Raw genomic sequence first — 19,507 nt, 5'->3', positions numbered from 1 at the left:
CAATATAGAGAATACCTTGAAAAAAATCTGCCTTTCTGCACTGCTGCTGCCCAGCAACTGCTGTCAAATCTCCCCTATCACTCCTCCTGCAATCTCCTGCCATAGCTCTTTGTTATATATTTTTACTGTCTCTCTGTTTTGCTTTCTATTCCCCAGACCTTGCTCTGCACTTCCACCAGGACTCACCAATGGAGCATTTCTGTTGCTTCAGAGGTTACCAGCACACTCAGGAGATTAGGACAGAGCTGGAGGAAGACGTAAAAATAACACATCTTAACCATCTTGCACTAGCCACAAACACAGATGACCTGCACACATGGCTTGACTCCTCAGGTGCACCTAAGCCTCTGGAAAAGGCTCACAAAAGTTTCCAGACCTCCCCATGGCATGCAAGAGGAAAGTTACACGACCTGCTCATACACCATTTTTTTTTTTGTCCATTGCATTTTACAGGCCCTAGTGGGACTCCAAAATGTGTTTCAAGAAAAGATGTTTGTGATGAATGAAAATACAGCTACAGTCCAAATTAGGGTATTAAATGACAATAAAGAAAATAATAGAAACTGGAAGAGCTGTCAACCGAGATGGATCTCTTTTCCAGTCAGGCTTCTATTTTTCTCACTCCTCTTCTTAGTTTTCCCTCAGGTCTGCCTTTCTCTGCATTAATTTATTTCTCCTTAATGCTTTTCAGGATGCAGAAATACAATTCCTAGCCTTCTCATCCTAATGCTTTGATGGCATTAGAAAGCTCTGAAAGGCTGGTGAAAGCTCTGAGAGGCTGGTGGGGAGGGAGGTAAGGATATCTGAAGACTCACACTTCTCCCATGGTCTGGTCCCAGGAGATTTATAACCTGAAATAATCCAAGTACTATTTATCAGCAGTGACAATCTTAATGTTCCCTATGCCCTGCCCACGCAATTATCAGACATCATACCAACTTCTGAGGCTTGTGTTTATGCTAGAGCTTTTTTTGGCTTGTTCTGAAAGATCTAGACCACTTCATGACCTCCCTGTACACAAGCCTTGCAGCCCACCAGCAGACTGCAGCCTCCTCTGGAGTGAAACACCACATCTATTTTTTCAACCTGCGTACACAGACATTATAGCAGATGGTGATGCAGAGCCCTCTGCCACCCCAGACTGATAGGAATGGAATTTGCTAAGGCAGAGTTATTGTTACAGAGAACCCTGCATGCAGATTAGAAACAGGCATTTAACAACAAAGAAAAAAAATAATATTCTGTGCTTGAGAAAGCCCAGCCCAAGAGGTCCACAAGTCTGCAAAGAACATAATAGAAAAGACAGTCTATGGGACAAAAGAAACTATAAAGATGAAGAAGGGAGTTTTAAAGGAGGAAGAGGAGAAAGGTGACAAAGGGATGACTACTTAACACTAACAGGGTCCCTAAGAGAGAAACACAAAGGCAATAAAAGACAAAGCACCAGAGGGCATCAGGGGATGAGAACCTGGACAGGAAGATACAGAAAGAATATTTTGCTTCAAGCAATACCTTTAGATGGAGCAAAAAAGAATGAAAAAAGCAGGAAAAAGACTTCAGTAGATGTTAGAAAAGGCAATGGTTTCTAGATGAGAACAAAGCTCTTGACTAGGACATTTTATTAGACAAGATAACCATGGAGGCTTCAAAGAGCTACAGGAGGCAATTAGAGCTTTGGGAGAGAAAGAATGCTGTGAAAAGGGCTGGGATGAGGGAGGGAGATTGGAAGAAAAGGCAGCTTTTATACTAAAAGAAGAAATAGATCATGGACCGAGGCTTGAACAGCAGCAAAAGATAGAAATTTAGGCTGTGCAGGGCACATAGTAAGTCAGGCTGGATATGGAGAGACAATGGCAGAGAACTCTCAGAGGACACTTGAAAGAAGGGTTGAGTTCACAGCAAAAACTCAAAAGAAAAAGACCAGAAAGTTTAAGGGCTTTCATTATGGAGAAATAACAAGATAATATGATGATATTCAAGTGGACATGTACTGACTAATACTAGACTGAGTAGAGCAGAATTGACAGAAACAGGGCAGATTTTGAAAATCATCAGCTTTTGATAACTCAAGAAGAAAGAGGCAGAATGGGGAAAAAAAATCTCACAACTGGCATCAGATAAATACTTACAGGAACACAAAGACATGAAAGACCCATTGAAGCAGATGTTGGAGTAGAGGAATTTGGAAGGAAATTTGAACAGATCAGGATAGGGCAGGATGGCAGTGCAATATGACATGATATGACAATATGATATGCCATGACTTGGCAAAAACCAAATGAGCTTTAAAGGGGCAGGGTTATGTCCCAGTTCCAGAACCAACCTGACTGTGACAGTCAGCACAGAGCACCATGTCCATGTTGATGACACCATCTAAGGTAAATTACTTGTTAACTCGAGGTTGTATTGTCCTACATCACAATGTGGTCACAGGTTGGAACTGAGAGCAAAAATAACCAGCAGAGAGACTTAAACCCAGCAATAAGAACAAGACAGAAACTCAGATTAAAGAGAAGACAACAAAATTTGGTTTTATAAATGGATCCAAACTCATTCAGAACTCTAAAGTGAATCTGACTGTCCTGGTGAGCTCTCAGGTAAACACCATCAGGCTTCAAAACTCAATACAGAACAGCCTTTAGTAGAATAAAAATAAGATTATTTGATTATTTTAAATAGAGAAAACTTCAAGCATGGAAGTCAGAAAGCACAGAAAGAAATACATAGTCTACACACAACTCTCCCTAACCCACTATGACCTTGGTTGCAATTAAGTTGATGACCTTCTGAGCTGCTAAAATTTTGTGCTTACACTCTATTGCCTAGGAGATTGTTTCCATATCTCCACAGCTTGGATGCCTCCTCCCTTACAGCTGCCCCCTTCTAAAATTGCAGCCCTCAATTCCCTTGGTGATTCTCTACCCTACAGCACCCCGTAGCTTCTATTAAATAATTTCTTCTTTTCATCTGCCAAAAGGCTTTCCAAATGAAGAGGTGTATTACTGGTGAGGTAGAAAAGTGAACGTCTTGTCTTAGGATAAACCAAGAACAAATCAAATAGGCACAGTGTGCATGCAAGTACCAAAATAAGAAAAAAAGCAATTACAAAAAAGTAATATTAGACTGCTTAGAAGGAGAAAACTTTTTCTGACAGGATTGTGCATCCAAAAGCAGCTAAAGTACAGTGAGAACTAGCAAACAATTAACTGATTGAAGTAGATTCAGTGGATTTCTTATTTTCTAGGAGAATAATTTTGCATCACAAACATTCTCTGATGTAGTCAGCTTGAAGATATTTTTAGCAGAAAGGACCAAGGAACATCTAGGAAATACAGACTTTTCTTTAATGATCAAAACTTATTAAGGATACCTCTAAGCTAATAAATTTGTTATTATTCCAGCACAGAGAAATTGTAGCTTGTGCCTTTCTTCCCCTTCTCCCTGTGGATTGCTTGTTGTACAGGTAAAATGAATAATTGCCCATTAGATCTGTCAGTCATGCCGTGACTCACAGCCTGACCAACACCACGAGGGTGGAAAGAAAGTGCACTGATGAGCTGTGCTGAGCTGGTCAGCCACAGGCTCCTGGGTTTGAACTGGATTTGGCTAATTTCAACAACAGAATGATGATTCTTACGTAAAATATGGCCAACTATGAAGATGTGTGGCCATAGTTGAAAGGTTTAGGAGGAGGAACTGGCTTGTGAAGGGAAGATTTTTGGGAAAGTTTCAAGGACATGTTTGAGGTGTGCATGAGCTGAGGTTGGTCAAGAAGAAGGAACCATGAATATGGACAGAGTACCTGCAGCAGGCCATGGCTAGGATTAGAGATATGCAAGAAAAATAATTTCTTTTTCCTGATATATGTTCCACTTTCAAATGCCTGAAAAGCAATTTCACTGAAGCCCTATGATCTATGGATCTCTATGAGACTGATCACATTGCCTAGTTTGGGGCACTTGAGGAGCAGACTTGTTGAAAAGGACAGTCCTAATTTTTTTTATGTACTGGAACTAGTGATCAAGAAGCTTGATGCAAGGAAAAAATTAATTTTCAGCCAGCTCAGCTCTTCATTCCTGCTGATGCATGCTCACATGAATGTCAGTAAAAAGGGATGAGGAATACACCTAGAAATGAGAAAAGGGATTGTCTTTTCTGATTGCAACAGAGCTCTCATCCACCATAAAAATTTTCTAAGTAACACTTGGCTCTTGCTTACATTTCAGACTCTTGACATGGTTAGAGCAAATGCTATGAAGTGCTTGCATGAGCCATGGTTGCTAAGTACAAGTTGTTGGCAGCTCTGGCTTGTCCTGTCCCATCTCAGACAACTGAGATACAGGATGTCAACAGAAGGGCTGTAGCACAGATGTGTTATCACTAGCATTGAAGATTTTTTAATATACTTATTTACTAGGACAGTTGTAACTCCTGAAAAGTTTTGACTAACCTTCCCCTTCTCCTTCCCCCATCTAAATGCAGATACCCATAAAAAAAACACCTAACTCTCCAGCACAGCAAGGGTCTTGCCTGTTTTCCATGAAACAATCCCTGGTGGTAATATGAGATAAAGACTAAGGTAAACAGAGGAAAGATAGTGTTTCTCTTGGCAGCCTGAATAATGAATCCATCCCAAATGAGGGCAAAGACATTCCCCTGCAGCAATAACCTTTGCTGTTATCACTGGCTGCTGATACAGGGATGAGAGTGAGAGTCAGCATGACATTCACTGGACTCTCTCCCTCTTCTGTCTTCTAGCCCCTTGCTTTGACTTGCAGGAAGGTGCTGGGGGAAGGGAAGAAGAACTGCATCAACCACGTGCATCCAGGTTCAAGTATTGGGCCACTCTTTGGCCTGAAGGCTGCAAAAAGTCTTTTCTCTGTCAAGCTTTATAAACTAGAGCTGCTGCATGTTGTGGCGTGCTGTAATGTCCCATTTTGGACTTCCAGGTCACTTCCTCAGGTGTGCCTATACCTCTCTCCCTTCCCCCTTGCCCCCATGCTGAGTGAGTCCTGTCAATCAGGCTTAACATTCCAGCAAGGCGTTGTGTGGTTGGTCATGTTCAAAGGATGCCCCTCAGGCCTGGGGGTCATTGGCCTGACTGGGTGTCATCTTCCCCTGAGACCCTGCCCCTCTCACCTGGTTGGTGGCTCACCTGTACCTCCCCTCCCCCTGTCCCTGAGCTTAAAAAGGTGATCAGACCATGAGGCCAGGATTCTGTTGGAGCAGTTGCTCACGTTCAGACCTCTGTAACCATGGAATAAACCTCTGGATATAACCCTCCAGCAGAATCCATCCTTTTTCTCTTCACCATCGCCTGAAGCCATTCCTCCTGAGGTAAACGGGGTTCCTAACAAGCCTGGACTTGTTCAGTGCCCAACTGCAATCTCCAGCAAGCCAAGGTATCTCTGGGGTGATACACTGCAGTTGCTGCCTTTGGCCCAGCAGCGAGGGTCAGACCGGCCCAGGCACAATCTAACTGGTAATATTGGGATTCATATTTCAATAGCTGCACACCTATTAGCAAGAGCCAATTTAGATTGTCACAAGGGGAAAAATGGCGCAAGAAGTACACCAGGGCCATGAGGGGATACAATCTCCAAGCGCCAAAGAGACAGGTAGCTTAGTTTATTAAGTCCAGGATATTAAGATAAATCAGCAGAAGAAATTGCAGGACATTCCCCGTAAGTGGCATTGGGTCCCAGGGCTGGCATCTAATGTCCATGACATCTAAAAATATTAACCCTGGAACAGGAGTCCAGTAAGGGGCTATAGGTTGACACTGGAAACTTTTGACCAGGATCAGGAATGCTGCAGAGATAATGGTCCAATGGAGAGGAAGGTGCTGAGAATAAATGGTGGAAACTATTCTTTCACTTATGTTGGGAGCTGAAATTAGTTCTACAAGCTGTTAAACTCGGACTGTTCAGGAGAAATGAAAGACTTTTGGATGTTGTGTTTGTTCAAGACCATTGCTCACAGTCCTTCTCTTGCATTATTAGGTGTTCAGAAACAGCAGCAATGCCTAAGACTACTTGTGGTATCCTGTTCAAGCACTGCCCTTGGTCTGGGGTGTATATAAAATTTTTCTTGTCTATATCAGAGCCAGAGCCAGATTCCAGATTCTATTCTATATTATGTTTATAGTATATTTTGAAAGGACTGAGTCAGTAACAAAAAAAAAAAAAAAAAAAAAAAAAAAAGAGTAGAGATGGACTTTGTGAAATGTTTCAAATCCCACTCCCACTCACTCTTCTGGGTTTTCTTGCATCAGGAGGAGAGTTGTTGCTCTCTGGCAGGTGCACTGGCTGGGCTGGGGACATTTACTTAGGGGGAGAAGGACAGAAATGCTCTAGACCACTGGTTTTTGGGCACCATGAGGACCACAAGCTCACACAAGTCTGCAGGTTCCTCAGACCCATCCTGCTGACAGACAAGCTATGCCACATGCTGAAGACTCACTGCTCTGGGAAGAAGATGCAGCTGACCCTTGCCATGGCAGCTTTCAACCTGCTCTTCATCAAAGAGGAGAGGGATGCAGAGGGTATTGCTGTGGTGCTTCCCTGTACCACAGGGACCACAGTTCTGGCTACAGAACTTGCTGGTAGAAAGCACAGCTGGCCCCAGTGGCTCCACCACTGCCAGCCAACAGGTCCTTACGCTCCTTCCCTCTCCCTCCAAATAAAACTGCTACAAATGCCATCATTAAATCCCATGGGATGGCAGTGAGGTCTCTGTAGGGGCAAGGTAATCTCCTTGCTCTGGGCAGGAGGGTTCTCCATTGTCTTCCTGCAGGAGATCTTCACCAGTCTAACTGTGCTTTCTGGTAGGACCATGAACAGACATCTGTCTATACAGTTACATACTGAGCTTTGCCACACTGATCATTACAGACCTGTCCTCCCTTGACCTATAGTCTTGTGTACTGGGGAACATGATCATTGCCCTGAATCAGCTGCTGAGCATTCAGATCTGCTTAGAAGTGCATTAACGTCTTCAATATCTGTGTTCTGATAACCAGGTCTGAAATGTCATTGTTACTAAGATGCTTTCCTCTGCAGTCCACAGTCTGTCCACAGGAGGGTCTGGACCCAGCTTTGAATTTTTCTTACAGAGCTGCATTGGAAATAAGAGGCAGATATAAATGAGAAGGCAGGAGGTCAGCATTCCCTAAAGGATTCCTAGTACACCCTCCAACCCTATAATAAGCATATCACCTGCATCCTGGCAGGGGACAGCATTCATGTGAAGGATCTGAAGCAGACTAAAGAAGGACTGAGGCCTTTTTGTGTGGACTTGTTCTCTTTAGATACCAGTATGGTGTCTTTCAGTAACCTTCATATCTTCTGGAAATGTTTCACTTTTTTGAACACTTCTCTTAATAGGTCAAAAAGCTTCTTTGTTTTAATGTGGCTCTCCATTTGATCCATTCTAGTCTATGTTTTGACCTTTGCTGTTTCTATGGAGTTATTGAACTCCAAGCACATTGTGGTCACCATGAAATAAGTAGTGGTTTCAGCTAAGAAGCTGAATCGTGGTATCAGGTTCAGCTGAAGTATTGTTATGGAATCAGTTGTGTCAGTCCTCCATATGCAGTAGCAAAAAATCATCAGATTTAAAGAACATCCATTTACTACAGGACCAAACACACTGATCTGGAAAAGTGGAAAGAAGAAGAGAGAAGCCTACACATAGAAAAAAGAGTCGGGTTGGAAGCAGAAACCACTAGAGGTTCTGAGAGTGAAAAAACTTTGTGGAAGAATTTGGAAAGGATATCTTAGCATATTCTATTAATCTACTACACTATTATTACACTACTTATTTGCTACATAGCATGCAAGTAGTTTCCCCCAGTGATGGAAGAGTAAAAGAGAATAAAGACAACATATGGCAGCTCAGGGCTAGAACTAGTGGGGAGTGAAGAGTCGCAAGGGGAAGGACTACTCCTTGTAGGTATTCTGACTCTTTCTGAGGCTTGCATTGAGGGGCTATTAGTGGAGCACCATGCTGTACCTGAGCTCTGCACAGAAAAGGCTGCCTGTCACACTGTGCACCTGCCTAATCAAAAGCCAGTGATGCATCAGGCCCTGACCTTCTTAGTCTCCCTTGCTCCACATTTCCAGACAAAATGTCAAGTCTAGTTCTTTTATCTTTTGGTATGAGGCAGTTATAAGGGAAAAAAAAGATATTTTCCAGGGTCATGGCATAAGAGTAGTTGGTACTGCTTCTGAAATACATCTAGGTTAAAGAAGAGAGAACACAATGAGACTCAAGATTTTTCAGCATTGGCCTGAACTGTTACAGCTGTCTCAAAACTGAGTGCCATGAAGAAAGGATGGTCATATTCCCTTCCTTGCACCAGCTCTGATATTGTGAGCATTGTGAAAGGTAAACCGATCGAAAAACACTCATGTCTTCATGCGGTTAAGTGCTCAGAGCTATGCTCTGAGTGAGTTCACTGCAGGTCACATAGGGAAGCAGCATTTAAGAACAAAGATGTTCGCGCGGCTGTCAATAGATCATATCATCCAAAATGTACATGCTCACATGCAGCACTAAAACACATGTGTAGGCAAGAGAAATTTATTTAGCCCTGGCTTCATCTTCCCAAGAGTAAGATTTCCATGAATCCCTGGAATAAAGATCCTACACCATGCTGACTGTTTCTTCTGCCACTACCCTGTTGCATAGCTGCCATGTGTTTAATCCTGCTTTTGCCTTTCCCATTCCTGGAAAGCTTAGGTGAACCTGCAGCTCTTTTGCCCTTTGAGCCTGGAGCATTATGGACTTCAAACTAATGGAAACAAGGTTTCCAACATGCCCTATTTTTATATGGAATTGGAACTAAAAGCAGCCTGCCCTCAGTACCATGTCCCCTACGGTTGATAACAAACTCGATGCCAAGAAGAATTAATATCAAATACCTCTCTGGTCTGGATAAGGGCTCACAGGGTGCTAGTAAGCTATTCAGAGGAATAAAAACAGACTGGCTGAAGAATTGTACAGGGCTTTAACAGGATGATTGAGCAATAAAATTACAGATGAAAAGTCACAATAAATCTGAAGTGATTAAGGAGGAACAGGCATTCTAGCTTTGCATACACAAGAACTATTCAACTATGTAAGCTCTCAATATGTAAGAATAAGACCTTGGGGTTACACTGAATGATCATAATGACCTCTTTAGCATTTATTTAGAACTATGTTTAAGAAGTAGGATAATAATACCTAATAAAATACAATGTGCAAGTACATCTGAACAATGTTTGTTTTCTCTTTCCCTACGTAAGTCTCAAAATTAATACAGTAGAACTGAGAGACTTTTAGTGGATGGTCAAATTATGGAATAGCTGCTGTATGAGGTACAGTTAAATGGACTAGAACCTCCCAAGCTGGAAAGGACAATGAGGTCTGGAAAATATTGAGCAGTATGAAGAAAATTAACTGAGAAGGTTAATTTGGCTGTATCTCAGGAAGTAGGGTCTTGCTCTATTGAAGTCAAACTCCTTGGAATTTAGATGCAGGCAAACAGTTTTAATTTGCTTTTCTGTAATAGAAGTAAATGACAGTTTTGCGTGAGTCATTTAACAGCAAGGGTAGATAAGAGAGTTCATTACAGACAAAGAATTAAAAATACATTCTGTGTCATATTTAGAAGACAATAATCTTGTAGACCAGTAGGTAATTTGCACTGCTGTTCCTCTGAGTACTTAAGTTAATCACAGAATTACAGAATGTTTGGGCTTTGGATGGGACACCCGCTGTCTTGTCCAATACCATGTTCAAGCTGTGTCAGCAGGCTAAAGTTGCCTTGGGCTGTGTCCAGACAGCTTTTGGATGCCTTCAAGGATGCAACAATCACACCAGGCAAACCTGTGGCAGTGCTCAGTCATGCAAAAGCCTCTTTATGTTCAGACAGAAATTCCTGTGTTTCAATTTGTGCCCATTCTGTCTTGTCCTGTGACTGGGCTCTGCTGAGAAGAGAATGGCTCCACCATCTTCAGTCTACCATCAGATAATGAGACCTCCCCCGAGCCTTTGCTGAACAATCCCAGCTCTTTCAGCCTTTCCTCAGATGTGAGATGCTCCCATCCTTTTATCATCACTGTGGCCTTTTGCAGAACCATCTCCAGAAACTCCATGGGTTTTATGAACTGGGGAGCTCAGACCTGGGCACAGGACTCCAGGTTTAGCCTCATCACAGCTAAGCAGAAGGATGTGCTGCTGATCATAACCTTTGGAGCCCTGCAGTTCAGCCAATTTTCAATCCACTGCAAGGTCCACTTGTCCAGCCTGTACTTAATCAGCTCACTATGAGGATGTGGTGGGAGACAAAAGCATTGCTAAAGTAAAGATAACCATAATCCACTTCTCTTCCTTCATCCACCAGGCTGTCTCAACTGGCCAATGAACTGTATGCTGGTTAAATGTGATTTTCCCTTCACAATGCCATGCTGGCCACTCCCAATCATGTTGGGGAGTCTGTCCTTCATGTGTTTGGAAATGGTTCCCAAGAAGTCTTGCTCTATCACCTTTATGGGGATTGAGCTGAAGCGGGTCAGCCTGCAGTTTGCTGGACTTCTTGCTCCTTTTGAAGATGGAAGTGACATTTGTTTTCTTCCTGTCCTCAGTTACCATTCTGAATCCCTATGAGCTTTGAAAGATTAAATAGAGAGTGGCCTTGCAATGAGATTGACCAACTCCCTCATGCTGGTGGGTGCATCCCATCAGGTTCCATGGATCTGTGCATTCCCAGTATGTTTAAATGTTCTCTGACCTCACCCTCCTCCAGTGAGAGTCCTTGCTCTCCATCATCTTCTTTAGAATCAATTTGCCTTGATTCTTTAGAAGAGGGCCCACATTTTCCATTGCCTCAATTTTGCTGCTGAGACACCTGTACGATACACCTGTGCTGATACGCCTTTCTTGTTGCCCTTCGTGTCCCTCACCAGATTAAACTCCAGATGAGCTTTGGTTTTCTTAACCTCATCCTTTAACACATGGCTGGTGTCCCTAGAGTTGTCCCATGTCACTTGTTTGAGTTTTGTCAGGATCTCCTTCCTAATTCATGCAGACCTGCCTTTGCTTGATTTCCTGCTCATAAGGATGAATCATTCCTGAGCTTGGAGGAGATTATTTCTGTAAAACAACCAGCCCTCTTGTACCCCTCTTCCCTTCAGGGCCATTTCCGATGGGATTCTTCCAATAAGATCCCTGAAGAGTCAAAGATTTCTCTCCTGAACTCAAGATTTGAAACCTTATTTTGAGCCCTCCTCCCTCCTCAGATGCAGAAGCTGTCCTGGATGTTCACATCCCTAACCTGTCCTTCCTCCTTTTCAAGTATCAGGTCCTGCAGAGCACCTCCTCTTGCTGTCTCTGATTATCTTGTTATGAATTTCTTGGCAATGCACTCCAGGAGACTTCAGGATTGCTTGTGCCCTGCTCTTACTGCTGCAGCAGGTTTGCTTCCAGGGACTGTGAACATGACCTCTTCCAATGGTCTGAAGAAAGCATCATCTAATTCTGAAATCTGTTTGCAGGACTGTGAGCAGTTCTGGCTGACCACACACTCAAAAATGGGTAGCTATTTTTCTGTAGCTGTTAAAAGCAGTGTGTTCCTCCTCACAGTTAAATACTTTATCAGCCTCTGTGACTGGTCTTCAGGCAAATTCTCTCCTCTTCAGTGTCCCAGTAGAGATGTGGGAAACTCCAAGTCTCAGGATATAGATATCTTTAGTCTTATAATAGTTTACATGTAATCAAAGGATATGTATGCCAGAATATGCACAGGTAAGACTAGTTGGACAAACTTCCATCTGAAACAAACTTGGGGGTGCACAAAGTAGTTTCCTCACGGCACCAAATCAGAACATATTACATGTAGTTTGTCAGAGTTTTTAGAGCTATAGGTATTTGACTTCCTTTGAAAAAGTTTAGGTGCCACTGACAATCACCATAGCACTGTGCAGTAGATGAAGGCGCTTTGTATTTTTATGTGCTTCTAGAATCCACCCTCAGTGCTGATAGATGATGGGGAAACATTGCTGATCCATGAACTTTTACAAATACGTCATAGAAGTGGATGACTAACAATCCCAACAGCCACTTGGTTCCCTGAAGAATGAGTAAGAATCAATTTCTTCACCAAGAGGCAGGAATTTGTTGAAGAGATAAATCCCTGAATTTTAAAGATGTAAGCAAATTCTTTAATTCTGACTACGTCCTCATCAAGGTCCAAAGACCAAAGTGTTTGTTGCAGTCACAATGTGTGGAGGATCTCTTTGCTGCCTCTATGTTCAGTACTGAGAATTGTGTGATTAACAAATACAAAAACATTATATGCCTTCCCATGCAAAGAAACAGCAGTGAAATCTGGTTTCATCAAGAAATTCTATGTTACTTAACAGTAAATATGAACACTTAAGATAAGCAGGTTCCAAGAAGGTAGTGTTCAGCACTATTAAGCTTCTGTCTGTCCTGCCTCTGCATTAACAAGTTAACAGTGATCATTTTATCATACAGGTACATGGAAGCTCTTCCATCAATACTGACGGCAAAAACTCCCTGCTACTTTGCTAAAGTAAACGCTGACAAAATAACTTATTTTTATGTCATGTTTACTGCCAGCTTCTCTTCTGCATGCCCAGGTTCTCTGCTGTGATTGTGTGGAGATTCACAACAGTAGCTGACTTTACCCTGAGGAGTTTTATTTGCTGTGCATTTCAGTATTGATGAATTATTTCTCATCTACCATACTTTGTATGCCACCTGCTGTACAGCTGGGGCACTAACCTCTGTACTCCAGTTGCACCTCTGTTGCCATTGTTGAGAATTATACTAGCAACAGGTCTGTCTTTTTTAATGTCAGGAATTTTTGTACAAGGTCTTCCCACACACGTACCCTCTACCCCAAACTTGCGTGAAATAATTTAATCTGCTATATTGCCAAAGCAGCACACATGAGATGTCAAAGCAAACATGTATTTTCTTTGTCCATATAAAAAAAGCTTATAGCATGCAACTACCCAATTAGGTTTCACACAAATGGGGGATACCCCCATGTGCCATTTACACATGAACAAGTTTTTTTACTTTTTACAGCACAAGATCAATGGCAACATGTAGACTGATTGGCATGCTGCCAGCCCTTGGAATTTATTTCTTTGAGCAGGAGACCTGTACAATTCATGGAAATTGTAATTCACCTTCAGGTATTGGACACCTTCACAACAGAGTCCAATACCTGAATGATTTTGGAAATGAGTTTTAAAAAAATACTATTCTGCAAGTAGCAGAAAAGGCCCCTTGCCCTCCCTGCCAGGATGGTGCAATCCAGAATGTGGTGTCTGCAGGCAACCTGTTCCTGTAGCTGCTCCCATAACCCAGAACCAGGACAATGTGGGCAACAGTCAGGCAAAGTAAAGCCTTTGGTACCATTTCTGTTGCATGTGCTACTGTTGAACTGAACTTTCTCCATGGGAAAGGTGTTTAAGTCAGGAATATACAGCACAGGTGTGCAGTTGTGGGTGTCACCTCAGGAAGTCTTGCTTGGATGGTTGACTGGAGAAGCTGAAGGAGCAGGGTTTATTCACCCCAGAGAAGAGGCTGATTTGCAAACAGCAAATGCCAATACACTCAGAGGGAGGGTATAGGCAGGGCAGCACCAGGCTCTCCTCTGAGAGGCACGAGGAAGATGCAAGAGCCAATAGCCATGAGCTGAAACAAGAGAAATTCATAACCAAGCAGGGGGCTGGACTGGATGCTGCTAATGTTCCCTTCCATTATAGATCATTCTGTGATTCTTGTGGTTTTGCTTTGATGGCAACAAAACCAAAATACTGGCAGGCAAACTTCAATTATTAATAGAATGATAGAGACCAGACCTGCTAGCAATACAAACTGGAAATGAGAAAATTTCCTCAAGAAGCTGCTATTCTCACAGCAGAGCTTAAAATCACAGCAAAATATAGCAAAAATTCCTATCCTCATCTTTTAAACAGGTAAGGTTGCCCTGAACATCTCTCCCATGCAGAGATGGACTGAAGAAAGAATTCCTTTTTTTTCTTTTCTATTGTCACAACCCTACATCTTGCCACATACAACTTGGCCCCATGTTCATCTGCATCTTTTGTCCTCTCCAGCTTTGGAACTGGCAATACAAATCTGCACAAGTGATCTTTCTCATGACCTCAGTTTCCCAGGTCTCTTCTGCCTTCTAACATTACTTTCTGTATGATTGACAACATCTTCAAAAATAAAAAGAGGAGAGGGGAGCTGGGGAGAATCCCCCTTCTGCCTTGGGACAGCACAGGGAAAGGGTCACATGGGATATTTTTAGAACAGAATCCAATGGCAGTGATGTGAGGAAGGCACAGAGAAAAACACAGCTGTGAAACCTAACACTTGGCCTCATGTGTACTGAGAGCAAGAAGAGCAGAGAAACAAATTGAGGAGACCAGCAGAGCACAACAGTGAGGAGAAGGTATGTGAGAGCAACAAGGAAATGGTAAAAGAGTAAGTGACTAAGAGGCATGAACACCTGGAAAACAAATAGTTAAAAATTATTGGAAATGGGAAAAAAAAGGAAAAAAAAAAAAAAGAAAAAAAGCCAGGAGCAGAAAAAATTTATAAGGTGGCCACAGTATATAAACAAACACAGATACTTCAATCATAGAAGGGGTTTAGAGACAAGAAATGGTCAGTTGACTCATCAGCGCTCTCTTGTAGATGGTTTGTGACCTTGAAGGCTGACCAGCAGCTGCCTCATCTACCATCTCTCCTCACCCCAAGATGTACAGGCTTCATAAGTGACTTTGGCTGTGGATTGTGACACTACAATAGATTTTCTAAATCAGAGGAAAACAGCAGTCATTCCTACAGTCTTTGAGCCAGGCAATGACCTACTGTCTGTTTTTATGACCAAGCAGCATGCCCAGAGAGCAGTGGTAGCTTTATGTCTGAAAACTGATGTATGCAGCGTTAGTTCAGAAGTGCTCTCTGCTTCTGTTCACTCACCAAACAAGAACGAACCAACATGACTGAGTACATGGAGTGAACAGATGTAATGCTGATACTTGAGAGGAGCCTGTTCCTAAAGATAGCATTTTAAGGTGTAAATTGCTAAGATACTCAAGTCCTGAGAGCGTCTGGCAAAAACACTTGAGGCAACAACATCCAGAATTACAGTCCTGTTTTCATCTGCCACATAATCCTTATAAATGTTCTTAATTTTGCTTGTTTTGAGAAATAATTTATCTTCAATTGAGATTACTGATTCAGTGCCTTCTGAGCACTAATGCCTGGATTGGATCCAGCAAATAGCTGCTCCAGTAACTAGCTGCTACTCTGCCTATGATCCCTAAGGACTTGGGTATATATGGTCATTCTCAAAGAATTCCTAACTTTAGCATCATCCCTAATTAAACAGGTCCTAGCATTGCTGCCCTCTTATCAGGGATGGGGATGACTTGAGTTCAACAAAGAGTTAATCATTTGGGATTTACCTTAGCAGGTACTCAAGGAATCAGACATAATTTATTACACAATCCTGTCCTGTACAGAAGCCTAGAAAAGCTCTCAGAGGCAAATATATGGGATAAATTTATGAATAAATTAATATAATGCAATACACTGTATGTCTTTCTCTCACAAATAGCTATTTTAATGGACAAATATTTTGTCAAAGATTTGCCTTAGCTCAAGTTATACAAATCATGCTCTTTGAACTCAAGAAATCTGGTGCTAGCTGTGTCTTCCCACAGGCATTCGAGAAAACTCTCCTTAGTCTATTTACTCTGACTAGTCTAGTTTTACACCAAGAACCTAAAACTGAAAATTGTAGAGATCCATGACTTTGTTATACCTGCAGAAGAAATATAGCCATTTTATCCAAGTAGCATACTCACTTCTTCTGCATCTTGTGCTGGTTCATGCTCTCTTGCTTACTGCTGCTTTTGTTTGGGTTTGTAGTATTTCCTAACAGTTCAGTACCTCATGCAATCATTACTTGTCTGTTTATAGTGCAAACAATAAAACAGGTCATGGCAATCCCATTCTGTTCTATATTAGGCTCAGCCTCAATGCTGTACTGTTGATACTACTCACTTCTGACATGAGGATGTTTCTTTTTTATATTTGAATGCAGAAAATCAGGCCAAGAGAGATGAAATACATCCTAATCCTTCCACTGTACTGACTGGCTCTTTTGGCAAGGTTAATACTTGATATGTGATAAATAGCATTCTTAAAAAACCACTGTTGAGTTGAGGGTGTGTGCTTGTGATGTGCCTACTGTGGATCACTAAGAAATTTACATTCATTGTATAAGACTGGATTTGAAATTAAGATTTCAGTCATAAAGGGCTGTATGGTCACACTGAAGATCATACAGTCCTCATTCATCTCTAAGGTACTCTGTCATACACACGAGCAATATTCAGCAGCAGAATATTTTTTTACTAAAAGCCATTCTCCAGTTCTTCACCTCAGCCTCTTGCTCCCAAAGCCCATCCCTTCCTTCTCCATACCTTCTCCTTACTAAACTAGGTGCTCTAGAAACAAAAACCAGAATGTGTGGCAACACCCTGCATCCAAATACCTATAAAACAAAGCAGTGCAAGACACTACTCAGATGTGGTCAAGAAATGCCAGAAAGAAACATGTAAAAAAGTCTCCATCTTTCTTTGCAGCAGCTCAGATAAGATGAGAATTTTTTTTTTCCTCAGCCCCAACTGAGTCTTACTTCTCTCTAAACACTGCTACCAAAACTTTGCATGCCCAGGCACAAAGAGGCTGCTATTCATTTTTAAAGGCTGGGATTTCATTCATGGTGTTCATTAGGCAATCTGGATTGTATGATGCTAATTCTCACTTCAGGGACCAAAGCAAGAAGCCTTTTAGGCACAGGACAAACTGCTACCTCCACTTGTCCAGTAAAGTGTGAGGACTCACAGACATGCAGCGAATCTCATTTCTGCAGTGCAAGACCCCACTGGGATGTCCCCAAAGGATGCCATAGAGCAACGTGCTCCATGTTCTCACAGCGCCTGTAGCCACCACTATGGCAGAATCCTAACTGCTTCTTGTGGGAGCTGTAACAAAGGGCAGGGAATGGCTTCAGTGCCTTATCGGTGGCTGTCTTGATAAGAGAAACCCATTCACAACCAGCAGCTGCATTTCTGTGTAGCTCTGCAGATTCAGCTCTGACTCATGCCAGCATTTTTTAACCTGCCTGGTGTTGTAAATTTTTCACCCATGAGGATTAGGAATTCAAGGAGAACATGGCCACATTCTCTCTTGAAGGAAGCCACTATTGGAGCATGTGCTCGGGCACATGTCTCAGGGAGTTTGTCCAATGCAAACTGGGAAGGATATTTGTAGGCAAAGAAAGTTTTCAGTGCCTTAAGCAGAGGAGGGAAGCCAGCTCTCACGTAGGAAACATTCTGTGCTGCTGCAGGTATCATACTCACCAGAGTTTCTTGGTATCGGAACGCTTTCGTTGGAGAGGCATCCCCAGTCATATCCCCAGAGACAACGTCCTGTGGAGCAGGGCTTGTTCAGGGCTGTCCTCCTGTCTGCCCTCCCCAGCAAAATCATGGAGTGAAACAGGCACAAGGCTTCAGCTGAAGTCCCTCAGAGTACCCTGAGAGAGAAGGTTACTGGTGAGGGAAAGACACAGAGGGAGAGTGTAACCAGAGACTCCCTGCCCCCTCCTGTTCTGTCTGCTTCCCTGCTTTAATCTCTCTCTGCTGTCCTGGCAATGGGACAGCTCAGTAAATTAACAGGAGGTAACGTTTCCTCCTCCTCTCTCAGGCAGTGTCATTCTTCACTCCATTTGGAAAGGGTGGGGAACCACAGAAAGAACGGGTACTGATGGCTGAGAGAGATGAAGGAAGAGAAGGATGGAAATGATGAATTACCAAAATTAGAGACAAGATAACCATCCTGCAACTTTGAAGAGGATTATTTCCACAACCTCTTTCAGGGACAATCTTGTGAAGTGTCAGCATCTGAGAGAGGAAGTTCTCTAGCAGGCCTTGGAAGATGATTCCTCATTTGAATTACTGTTATGCTGTCCTCACATTTAACATAATTTTTCTTCAAGCATACCCATTATTATTGCTGGTTACCTCACCACAAATAAACAGCACTCCTTGCAGTCTTTGTACCTTCATGAACCTTCATCCACTGGCATAGCTAACACCCAGGATCTTTTATATCCAGAATCACAGAATGGCTGAGGTTGGAAGGGAGCTCTGGAAGTCATCTGGCCCAGCTTCCCTGCTCAACCAGGGCCTTCTAGAGCCAGTTGCTCAGGACCACTTTCAGATGGCTTTTGAGTATCTCCAAGCATGGAGACTCTGCATGCAGCCTCTGGGCAACTCCCTCCAGTTCTCAGGCACCCTCATGGTAAAAAAGTGCCTCCTGATGTTCAGATGGAGCCTCCTGGGTTTCAGTTTGTGCCAATTAAGGCTGCTCAACAGCATAGTCAGGAAGAGTTTGTGGGCTGTTGAGGATCCTGGAACATCTGTAGCGGTGCAAAGTAGAAAGGTCCTGCCCCCTGCCCTTTTGTGTGTCCTGGGTCTTTGCCACAAGAAAAGCAAGGAGGAACTAACAGTGTAGAAAGGACAAAACCAGGGTTTTGCTGCTGTGGGTTACTGCCTTGAGAAACAGAGCACTGAGCAGCTGTGGCAACAGCTACGTCCTCAGCTGAGTCACAGCTACTGTCTGCTGTACCCTGAGGCAGCAGCAAGCACAGAAGTTTGTGGGGAATGGAGCACATAATATAGGCCACAGTTCTTTTCACAGACAAGTGCTTTTTTTTCCCCTGTCATCTGGTATCTGTAAAGCTTTTCGTTGAGGGAAAAAGAAAAATTCTGTATCTAGGAAAGCAGTTGCTTAGTGCAGCATCATCACTTCCTAAGCTGTTTCCCCCACTAAATAAAAATGAGTTATGTAAGAGCGTGTGAAAGGTGAAAGTGTTGCCTTTATTAAGGTTATCCAGTCAGGGAGCTTTCCAATGCAGATGGGAAGCCAGAAGTAAAACCACCCAGGACTCAGGGACAATGGGGAGCAGAGATCATACAAAAGACCAAATGTCTGCAGTCACTGTTTGACAGGCCATTAATAAAGTACATTCACAGCTTTGGAGAGGGCCAGCTTGGAGTTTGTAACTATTACCAAGAGGGAAACAAGGATCATAAGGATTTGAACTAGGTCTGTGGAGCTATGCAAAACTTACTAAGGAAGATGGCTGGGAAGGATTAATGAGGGGAATAGATGGAAAAGGACAGCCTTCATGAAAACCAAGGCTGGTCAGTGTCTGTCCTATCTTCATATTAAATGTTTTCTTAACTATCTTTCCATGAAATCTCATTATCCCACATGCATGAGTGCTGTAAGTTTGAGGTGCCAGCAGCTGGTGAGACTGGCGTGAGTGAATTTGGCCCAATTGCAGTCAGATTGGGGTGCAGATCGGGGACAGGAGCTGAAGCAAGTGTGGCCTCAG

The 19,507-nt window shown here is 42.8% G+C and overlaps 1 protein-coding gene across 1 annotated transcript in view; it reads right to left on the bottom strand.

The window, feature by feature from the left end:
• Nucleotides 1-17,519, bottom strand: part of CLCN1 (chloride voltage-gated channel 1) — a 56,758-nt gene extending 39,239 nt beyond the window's left edge. The window contains exon 1 of the mRNA XM_058045549.1: nt 17,469-17,519. Within this exon, the coding sequence (XP_057901532.1) occupies nt 17,469-17,519 (51 nt within the window). The remainder of the gene's footprint in view (nt 1-17,468) is intronic.
• Nucleotides 17,520-19,507: the final 1,988 nt, after the last annotated feature.

This window comes from Melospiza georgiana, chromosome 2 (assembly GCF_028018845.1).
Source record: "Melospiza georgiana isolate bMelGeo1 chromosome 2, bMelGeo1.pri, whole genome shotgun sequence".
Classification (NCBI taxonomy): domain Eukaryota; kingdom Metazoa; phylum Chordata; class Aves; order Passeriformes; family Passerellidae; genus Melospiza; species Melospiza georgiana.
This window is presented reverse-complemented; position numbering and strand designations above follow the sequence as displayed.